This window comes from Mustela putorius, unplaced genomic scaffold (genome assembly GCF_011764305.1).
Source record: "Mustela putorius furo isolate JIRA1106 unplaced genomic scaffold, ASM1176430v1.1 tig00000224_pilon_pilon_pilon, whole genome shotgun sequence".
Classification (NCBI taxonomy): domain Eukaryota; kingdom Metazoa; phylum Chordata; class Mammalia; order Carnivora; family Mustelidae; genus Mustela; species Mustela putorius.
Genome location: NW_025421321.1, coordinates 14,775,717 through 14,786,635, shown reverse-complemented (window position 1 = coordinate 14,786,635; position 10,919 = coordinate 14,775,717). Strand labels below are relative to the sequence as shown.

Below are 10,919 nucleotides of genomic sequence, written 5' to 3'. Positions count from 1 at the left end.
GACTCTTTTGAGGAGCAAATCGCTAGGTGCACAAGAGTACACTATAGACCCTTGAGGGTTTGCACCGAGATAGTACCCTGAAGGCAGCGCTCCCGCGGCAAGGGCCGGCCCCGGAGCGTCCTCCCACACCTGGAGGTAATGGGTGGAGGCCACCCTCTTCCTTTTTTTTCCATATACTAGTTTTTCCTACCATAAGCTTATATAACTTGGAAAACAAGGGGAAAAATGTGAAAACTATGTCACTGTCTAGGCTATTGTTAATAGCCTCCATGTGGACCTCCAGACTCCAAAACATCCTTCAAACATCTGCAAAAAATTACCTCACTGAAACTCAGGTCCAGCCATGGAGCACCCCTATTTTAAAATCATATTTGATTTCTCACAACAACACAGTAAAACCCAGACTGCAGGATCCCTCCACGAAGCCCATTCTACCTGCCCGGCCTGGGTTGCTCTCCCACTGTAGCCACCCCAGACCCTTTAAATGCTTCTGCCTCAACCATTCACAATTCCCCAAACACACTCTGCATACATCTTTATTCTTCTGCACTGTTGTTGTTGTTGTTAAGATTTTACTTATTTACTTATTTGACAGAGAAAGACACAGCGAGAGAGGGAACACAAGCAGGGGGAGTGGGAGAGGAAGAAAGAGGTTCCCCACTGAGCTGGGGGGAGGGCGGGGGGGGGGGGGCTTGATCCCAGGACTCTGGGATCATGACCCGAACTGAAGGCAGACGCTTAACGACTGAGCCACCCAGGCGTCCGTCTGCACTGTTGTTTATTCCACCCAACAAGCATCATAAAATTTTTCTCTCCTGTATCACTACTATTGAAATCCTTGAGTCTTTTAGGGGTGATCCAGTAGGGGAGCTCAAATATTTATATATTCCTACCTTAAGAACAATTTTCATCTACCCAGGAAGGCCACTTATTTTGTCCATATATGAAGCCTCAGGAGGCATAAGGGTAGGAAAAGGGAGCTCATCTGCTCAATGAGATCAGCAGAATCCACTGATTGACCTCTGAACCAGTGCTGGTGACCAGGGCCTAGCCAGACAACTTCTACCTTCTTTGCTACCAGGCTTCTTTCTTCCACTTTCCATCCCAGTTATCCAAACAATTATACCTTTAAGATGCTGTGCCTGGCACATAGCAAGCAAATGGCTTAGGTACTTTTGGTATTCATATCAACAGGGCTTCCTAATTAACATTCAAAAGTTCCAGAACTCAAATTATTATAATTCATTACCCTCTGTCCCACACCAGTTTGTGAGCTTATAGGCAGGCTAGCTCCAGTGATTAGATGCTGATTCAGTGACAGATGTACCAAACTCCCTTGCGATCATCCTCTCTCTATTGAACTGGTCTCCCATTACATCCCATGACATAGTCTGCTATGTCTTCAAAATGCACCTAGGTGTTGGAAGGATTTTGTTCCCAAAGATTTTATGACATGAATGCCTTTCTTCTTTCCTTAAAAAAATGTTTTGTGTCATTTCCAGGAATGTGATCTTTGTGTTTCTTTGTTCAAAGTTGCTGATCAGTAGCTTACAACATGATAATAACAAGCACAAAGAACTTACAATGTGTCAGCCACACCTAATTCATGTGTCACATATATTTATTTCATTTCAAATTCATACATTTCCCTTGCTTTACATGAGGTTCAGAGATACTGAGAGTTTTACCCACTGTGGCAATGAGGCAACTTAGCCAGTGTGGCTGAATCAGAACAGAAATCTAAGTCCATCTAAAGCCCATCTTCTTGAACATCACACCATTACACCAAGCCAAACGGCAGAAAGGTGTAAGGAGAGTATCTCCTTGGATACTCAAGACACCTTGGGCCAGAGAGGCTGGGTCTATGGAGCATTCAAAATAGATCAAATGCGGTCTTGCCCTGAAGGTTTCAATAACCCTCTTTGGCATAATTACTTATTTTTTTTTTAAAGATTTCATTTATTTGGGGGCGCCTGGGTGGCTCAGTGGGTTGGGCTGCTGCCTTCGGCTCGGGTCATGATCTCAGGGTCCTGGGATCGAGTCCCGCGTCGGGCTCTCTGCTCAGCAGGGAGCCTGCATCCTCCTCTCTCTCTCTCAGACTGCCTCTCTGCCTACTTGTGATCTCTCTCTGTCAAATAAATGAATAAAATCTTTTAAAAAATTTTTTTAAAAATATTTTATTCATTTATTTGACAGAGACCACAAGCAGACAGAGAGGTAGGCAGAGAGAGAGGAAGGGAAACAGACTCCCCGCTGAGCAGAGAGCCCGATGCGGGGCTTGATCTCAGGACCCTGAGATCATGACCTGAGCCAAAGACAGAGGCTTAACCCACTGAGCCACCCAGGAGCCCCAATAATTTCTTATTCTTATGATGTGATTTTTTGTTACCGCTCTAGAATAGTAAGTAGCAAGCACTGGCTTTCTTTGGGTTATTATACTTACTTGTGTGCAGGGATCTTGACTTTCTCCCCTCTTCATTCCATACTCTGTGTAGCACTCTCGCATATAGTAATAACTATTGATTCAGAGATAAAGTAAATGAAGCATCATGGAGATGCGTTTGGCTTATTAATTTATTAATAAGTGATGCGCTATTGCAAAAACCCCAAAACAACTAAACAAGCAGAAAGTTGGAAAATACTAAAATCACAAATATTCTTTGCCTCTAGTAAATCACTAGAAAACAGCTCTGGAGTTTGTTTCCCCCTCCATTCCCAGAGCATTGCTACTGGGGAGGAAAAAGACACTGAAGAGAGAGCAGACTTCCCTGGCATATAGTTGAACTTTAAAAATTTTTATTTTATTATTTATTTATTTATTTATTTATTTATTTTAGATTTTATGTATTTATTTGACAGAGAGAAACAGCAGCAGGGAGATGGAGAGGGAGAAGCATGCGTCCTGCTGAGCAGGGAGGCGGATGTGCGGTTGCAGGGCTGGATCCCAAGATTCCAGGATCATGACCTGGGCCTAAGGCAGATGCTTAATGACTGAGCCCCCCAGGCGCCCCCCAGTAGAATACTTTCTAAGTAAAAGAACACTTCCAGCCCAGAGCTTTTAGATTCCAGGTTTGTCAGACAAGTCACCTCATTCTCTCACATAGAGGATGAGGCATTGAGCCAGAGTCGAAAAGGAACGCTGAGAACTACATTTCCCATGATGCCCATCTTTCCAACGCAACGCAGCCTGCGACGTCGCTCCCATGGCAACTGAAGAGTTCGCACCAGCCGGCTGGTCTCAGAGCTCGCTGGCGTCTTGGTTTCAAGGTGGCCTCTAACGCTGAGCCCACGGCGCTGGCGCGGTCGAGCCACGATGCCCAGGTATTTCCGCAGCCTTGCTTGCCCCCGGCTTCCTCTTTTCTCGAGAGTGTGGCTTTATCCCCTTTCCCACCCCAGCCTGGAAGGGGCAAGGGAGGGAGGGCCGCTCCGCTGGGACTATATTCAGGGAGAGGAGCCCAGGCGGGACCGGCCTGTGGAAGAAAATTCTGGATCTTTTCTTCTTGAAACCGCTGTCTGGATGGTCAGGGTTCCCTGGGAACTACCCCCTGAGCGTATGGATTCGGTCACAAGCAGGTAGAAAAGTTACCCAGGTGGAAAACTAAGTTTTTTTTAAGATCATTAAACTCCAGTTGTTCACTTACTAAGTAAAAATTTATTGCAGGCCAAGGAATGTTCTAGAAGCAGGGGTTCAGTCTGTGAATTAGACCACAAAGCCACTTCGTCAGGGTTCCCCGCATCTCCCCTCCTGGTGCAGGGGCTCAGGACAACAGTAAATAAGAAAAACTTGAGAAAGCTATGTGAAAGTGTAAAATGCAGTTGGGGGATGGGGGCGCTGTAAAATATATTTTAGCTCTTCAGTTCTGTGATGTCAGTTTTAATATCCTCTACGTCACACTAAACCTTCTCTGAACAACTTAATAAGGACTTAGAGGGGTTCTGGGGTCCATTACAGAGCAGGATAAATCTGTTTTTCTCACCTGTGGATCATGGCCGGATCTCTGTTGAATTTATGAACCTTAATGAGAAAAATTGTCAGCTTCCTTTCCATCGAGGTATAATTGGTTGCAGTTACAAAGTTATGGTTATAGTGACAAATTGCCACCAGGGGCACCTCCTGCTCTCCTCTCTGCTGGGAGCTTGGAAAACAGATAATCACATTTTGAAAGAATGGTGTGTAAATGAAGAGCAGATAGGCCTGGACTGAGTTCCAGGGGGTTCACCTGTGAAATAAATAAATACATTTTAGTGTAAACATTTAGGGACACCTCTATTGGTCTTTTATAGCCCCTTCTTCCCTGTTTCTTGAATAATAATTATTATAAGCTGTCAGTAATTTTAGATAATTATATGTAGGTCAAGCCCTAAATGAAATGAATTAGCACATTTTAACAATCAATCATGACATTCTTAGAAGGTGGGTATTCTTTATTGGCATTTTAGAGATGGAGAAACAGAAGTGAGCCTGCGGAAAAGCACAAAAGCTTACATATATTAGGTCTCAATAAATATTTGTTGAATTAATAAAGGAATGAAGAATCCAGAGAGGCTGGGTAATTTGCCCAAGTTGGTATATACAGAAAGTCGCAGAGTCAGGCTTGGAACACCTCAAATCTTGTCTATTTTTTTCAGTTTAATACTCCATTTTTCATTTCAGCTTTAAAAAAGGGCATAATCTTATTTGTGAAAAAGTACAAATGTTTGTAGAGAGGTGAATGAAAAGATGATTTTCAAAATGTGATTTTAGATTATTTTTTTTCTTTCACTATATTTCATACATTAAAACAGGGAATCTTGAGCCAGAAATATAATTTAAAAACAAAAAAGAAAAATTTCAGAAAACAAAGATTGTTTGGTGTGCTGGTTTTACATGCTTCCCATTATCCCGGATGTTGGTGGATTTCAAGTTGTAGATTTCCAGAATTCTTAGTACATTAAGTTACATGCCTGAGAAACTAACACACACAGCTTTCAACCTTGGCTGGAAGTCCCAAAATAAGGCAGCCTCAAATCCTAGTGACAAAGGCTCTGCTTATCATTTTCAGCTTTCTTCTATGAACCAGGACAAAGAAAATGAATAATCCTCAGAAGTTTTATCCACCACTTATCTCCCAGGAAATAATGTTGATTTGTTTTATAAATTTAACTGAAACAAAACGTCTCTGAGCTTGAAATAAATATTGAAAAGGGTTCCCTTTGATTCTCTGAATTTTGTTTTTCTGCCTCTCCTAGTGAAACTCTCTGGGAAATTGCAAAAGCTGAAGTGGAAAAACATGGAAGTAGTGGAGGTGAAGGTGATGGGCTTGAAATTGGAGAAAAATCTGTTTTCTTCATTGGCAGTAAAAATGGGGTAATGAATTTCTTTTTCTTACTTTTTTCCCCCCAATGATTTAACAACCAGTGGTAAAATTCATTTTAATACTTTGGTAAAAATTTGGATACTTCAATTCTTTAGCCAGTTAACCAGTCTCTGGCCTGCTGGTTATGTTGGAGCTGGTTGTGCCTTGTATGAGGGTGGCCTATGCATGGTGAGTGGGGACTAAATTCCAGCCTGGGCACATCTTTTGTCAGGTGGTGTGCTCCAATCTGGGCCACAGCAGCCTGGAGGAAGGAGCATACTTTTCTTTTCTTTTTTTTTTTAAGATTTTATTTATTTGACAGAAAGAGATCACAAGTAGGCAAAGAGGCAGGCAGAGAGAGAGAGAGGGGAAAGCACGCTCCCCACTGAGCAGAGAGCCTGGTGTGAGGCTCGATCCCAGGACCCTGGGATCATGACCTGAGCTGAAGGCAGAGGCTTACCCTACTGAGCCATCCAGCCACCCACCCAGCATACATTTCAAATTAAATTACCCGGCAGAGGATTCCTCTTTCCCCAAAGCACCATAGATGCTAATCCAATGGCCACAGTTTTGGTAACTTGTACAATTGAAACAAACTTATAGATGACAGAAACTGAACCAGACAGAACATGATACATTTACCCTTCACTTCTCCTGACTAGAGTCACAGAAACCGAAGGAAACCTGGAGATACTCTAGTCATCTACTCTGGGGTCCATGGGGTATGTCTTAGGGCCAGTAAACTCTGGATGTGTATGCAGAATTGTGTGTGATTGTGCATCACTGTGTTGTTGTTGTTGTTTACGGGAGATAGGTTCTCCCAGCATTCTAGCCCCTTTGAAGAAGTTAAGAGCCACTATGAACAGTGGTTGTATACTTCAGGTTTGACTATCTCTAACAATGGAGGCGTTGTCTTCCATAAGGCAGCCTGGTTCCATTTGCCTTAATTGCTAGTTAAGAAGAAAACCTGAGTTTCATTGTAACTTCCAGTGTTCCTAATTCTGACCTGTAGAATTATACAAATACTTGGTATTCCTAATTCCAAAGTCCTAATTCCTGGTCCTAATCCCGACTTTAAACAATAGAGGAATAAGTCTGATTTTTCTTCTGCTTTTTAAATTTTCAATTCTTTTAAAAATGCCCTTCAAATAATTAACAGCAGCCGCTTTGTCTCCCTGAGTATGTTTCAGCTTTAATATCTTCATTACTTTTGGTCATGCCTTCTGTGTCATGGATTCCGTATCAGTCATGGATTTTTCTGTTATAATTTTATTAACTCTCAATTGTCATTATACTAATGTGTAATTTTCAGGAGGGAACAGAAATTTGGAGGTTTTGCTTCATTGCAGTAGACTAGAAGGTCTGCCAGCTTCTCTTTTTCCAGACGTTACACTCCTGTTATTGTATAGAAAGATTCTAATAATCCCATAACCCTGTTCACTAAGATTGAGCGTGAGATCTGCCTTTCTCATATGTGCCGTTTTGTCCTTAATTTTCTTAGATTGGGTCCTTTGTAACAGTCTGTTTGTATTTTTAATTTTATTAAACTGATTCACATGTGTGGTTTAAAAGGTGAATAAAGAAAATTACTAGACCTCTACGTTTTCAGGGTCTCTCCTTAAAGCAGCCTTTTTAATATCTTTTACTGTTTTTTCAAAAATAATTTACTTCTTTATGAAATAACTTATAGGCTATTTTTAGATTTAAAATGTTAGACACTATCTTGAATCTTTGATAATAGTAGAAAAGGATTTAGTTCTAGCTCTTTTTCTATGTTTTGTTTTGTTTTGTTTTTAAGTAGTCGCTACACCTAACATGGGGGTCAAACTTACAGCCCGGAGATCAGGAGTTGCAAGCTCTACTGACTGAGCTAGCAAGGTGCCCCTAGTTCTTTCTCTTTTAAACGCTCATTTCTAGGCCAGCCCTCGTCTGCTACCTAATTGTTGTTATAATGTAGGGCAAAATCAGTATTCAGTGTGAATTTATTATTTCTAAAACAACTATTTGCTGCTGAGCCAAATGGGTTACTTTCTCTTTCTCTCTCACTTTCTCTCTTTCTTTTTGTTTCTTTCCTTCTTCCCTTCCTCCCTTCCTTCCCTTTTTTTTTCTTTTAAGACTGTATTATTTGACAGAGAACACAAACAGGGGGAGCAGCAGGAGAGAGAGAAGCAGGCTCTCAGCTGAGCACAAAGCAGGGCTCAGCCCCAGGACCCTAGAATCATGACCTGAGCCAAAGGCAGATGCTTAGTCAACTGAGCCACCCAGGCTCCCCTCTTTTTTTTTTTTAAGATTTTGTTTATTTATTTGAGAGAAGGAGAGAGGACCCTGGAGGGGATGCTGGAGAGAGCATCCCAAGACCCTGAGACCATGACCCAAGCTGAAGTCAGATGCTTAACTGACTAAGCTACCCAGGCACCCCTCCATTTTGGGGGGGTTCTTTTTTTAAGATTTTATTTATTAAAGTGCATATGCACAGTTAGGGGGGTGGCAGAGGAAGAAGAGGAGAGGGAATCTCAAGCCGACTCCATGCCCAGCACAGAGCCCAACTTGGGGCTCAGTCTCATAACCCCAAGATCCTGACCTGAACCAAAATTGAGAGTTGGATGCTCAACTAATTGAGCCATCTAGGCACCCCACTTTCTTTTTCTTGAATAACTTTTTCAGGAGTTTAAAAAGGCCTTGTTTTTTAAATTTGCTTAGCTTTTATGTGTACCTGAGTTTTTATATGCATTAGTTATTTGTTGCTACTTAATAAATTACCCTAAAACACAGCAGCGTTTAAAATGGCAGACATTACTATGAGGGCCAGGAGTCTGAGAGCAGCTGAGTTTTGTGGTTCTGGCTCAGCGTCTTTCGTGAAGTTGTAGTCAAGATGTCATCTGGGACTAAAGACATGTCACAGCTCAACTGAAGAGTAAGTTTCCAGGTTGTTGACATGGTTGTGGCAAGAGGCCCGAGTTCCTTGATGGCCATAAGCCACGCTTCAGTTCTTCACATATACACCTCTCCATAGGGCTGCTTACAACCTGGTGGCTTGCTTCCCCCAGAGCAAGAGATCCAAAAGAGAGCAGGTGCCTGGAATAGAAGCCACAGCCTTTTATAACCTAATCTCGGAACTGACATGCCATCACTTCCGCCATGGCTATTGATCACAAAGACAAAGTCCAGTACAGTGTGAGGGACCACACTTGGGTGTGAATACCAGCAAGGGGGATCTTGAAACTGGCTCCCCAGCTATGTGTTGTTAATTCTTTCCACAATCCCCAGCAGGCATTCAGTAGAATCTTCATCTAGACCGTTGTATCAGATCATCTGAAAGTTCCCATTTCCACGCAGAGTCCTGCCACCTTTTTGACCCACCATGCTAGTCTGTGCCATGGTTCACAGGAGTGGCTACATAGCTACCATCTTGCCCCAGCATCTTGGAAATTCCCTTTGCCTCTTTCTTGAGTTGGAACTTTAGTTTCCTGGATCCTGTGTCTTCCCTCTTCTTGGTTTACTCACTTATCTTGGTGGAGAACATTCTTTTGTCATTTCCTGGGAAAGCATTACATGGGAAGTAAAATTTATGAGACCCTGTATGTCTAAAAATTTCTTTATTTTCCCTCACTCTGGGTTGAATGTCTATCTGGGTATAAAATCCTACATTAGAAGAATTCCTTAACCTCTTTCTTTTTTTTTTTTTTTAAGATTTTATTTATTTATTTGTCAGAGAGAGAGTGAGTGAGAGCGAGCACAGGTAGACAGAGTGGAAGGAAGAGTCAGAGGGAGAAGCAGGCTCCCTGTGGAGCAAGGAGCCCGATGTGGGACTCGATCGATCCCAGGACGTCGGGATCATGACCTGAGCCGAAGGCAGCTGCCCAACCAACTGAGCCACCCAGGCGTCCCCCTTAACCTCTTTCTGATCCTACTTTCTGTTTGAGTCTGGATTGTTTACTTTGGGAGAGACGGAAAACTGAATTCAAACTGATGTAGGCCCTCTTTTGAATAGTTGGTATCCTCTTCACCATTAGGCTTTAGCTGTATTCCTCAGTGATGTGTACACGAGATACCATATATTAATTCATTTCATACGGTCAGGCAACAGTCTACCATCACAACATTATATCTGTTCTGCTCTTTATTTTCATCCAACTGCACCCTTCTTGCATGTTTATGAATTTCCATATAAATACACAAAGTGGTTCTGTATTTTCTTTCCCTTTTTGTCTCTCTTTATCCCTTTACACCATATATTGCACTCGCAAGTCTCATGCCACAAGTTCTGGTAATTCATATGAGGTCGTTTTGCTTCTCTGTGATAATACTGCACTTATTACTCCCCACACTGTTGTGTATCTGTAGCTGTAAAAATTCTTTCCAGGCTTTGTCACAGCTGTTTTCTCTTGTGAATTACTTGGACCCTCTTCCATTATCATCTTAAAGTTTTTCTTAATGGGATACCTAATGACATCTCAATTTATTTGGACTTTTTTCTCTCATTCTCTCCATTCTGATTTAGATTGTCGAGTCTCTCTTCGTGGTCTTATCATCCTCTTGACATAAGTTTCCTCTCTTATCAAGTGATAAATTATTCAGTACCTTAGGGTATGGGCCAGAAAACTTAGTCATTAACTAGCCTTTTACTTCCCAGAGCTTCTGTTCTCATCCCATACCTCATCCTCTAGATAGAAGAAAAGTGGGAAGGAAATGGCTTGACTTGTAAATTTTTCTTTCTCCAGTTTTCCACAGTGTATCATCTGGTTGTGAGACGATGCTTCCCAGTGTTCCTTAAGAGATAGCAGATACTAGTTACAGTCTTCCACATACATCTTACTGGTCACAGCAACCTTTTCTACTGAGCCTGAAGATGAAATCTAATCCAGCATTCCAGGAAAGTGTTGACAATTCAGATAAAATTGGTTTGTCATCTCTGGCTCTAGTAATGTTTTTTATCACTACACAATTAGGAGAAGTCAGCTAGAATCTGTGGGTTGATATGTACACGAACCTTCAGATCGACAGAGAGCTGATTTCATGTGGAATACCACATTCTGTCACTTGAGGTCTTAAGAATTACGCACCGTAAGGGAGAAGTCAGTTAAATAATTTTGGGGGCACCTGGGTGACTCAGTTGGTTGAGCACTGCCTTCAGCTTGGGTCATGATCGCAGGGTCCTGGGATCAAGCCCCACTTTGGGCTCTCCGCCCAGCAGGGAGCCTGCTTCTCCCTCTCCGTCTGCCTGCTGCTCCCCTGTTTGTGCTCTCTCCCTCTCAAATAATAAAGAAAGAAATAAGGAAAAGAATAAGAAGCAATTTTGATTAACATATGAATATTCTGACTGAAATGTAATTGAAAAATATTCAGATGAAAGAATGTTAACAAATAATTATTTTATTGTCTAATGTTATAACTACATTTAAAAAATAATATTTAGACATTTTACTCAAATTCATGGTCATGGAGCATTGAATTTGAAGTTGGTAAACTAACTTTGTACTTAGCTAATACCATATTTAACAGGAATTAGAAAGTACTTATTGAACTAGGAAAAATTATAAGGGTAAACAAAATATTTAAGAAATGTTTTAACTTGGTTTTTAT

General features: G+C 41.7%; 1 protein-coding gene across 2 annotated transcripts in view; it reads left to right on the top strand.

Moving 5' to 3' along the window:
• The first annotated feature begins 3,200 nt into the window (after nucleotides 1–3,200).
• The window catches only part of DYNC2LI1 (dynein cytoplasmic 2 light intermediate chain 1), a 42,034-nt gene continuing 34,315 nt past the window's right edge, over nucleotides 3,201–10,919 (top strand). For both annotated transcript variants that reach the window (XM_045077744.1, XM_004752968.3), the window contains exons 1-2: nucleotides 3,201–3,321; nucleotides 5,230–5,347. In XM_045077744.1, the coding sequence (XP_044933679.1) occupies nucleotides 3,314–3,321; nucleotides 5,230–5,347 (126 nt within the window). In that variant the 5' untranslated portion in view covers nucleotides 3,201–3,313. The remainder of the gene's footprint in view (nucleotides 3,322–5,229; nucleotides 5,348–10,919) is intronic.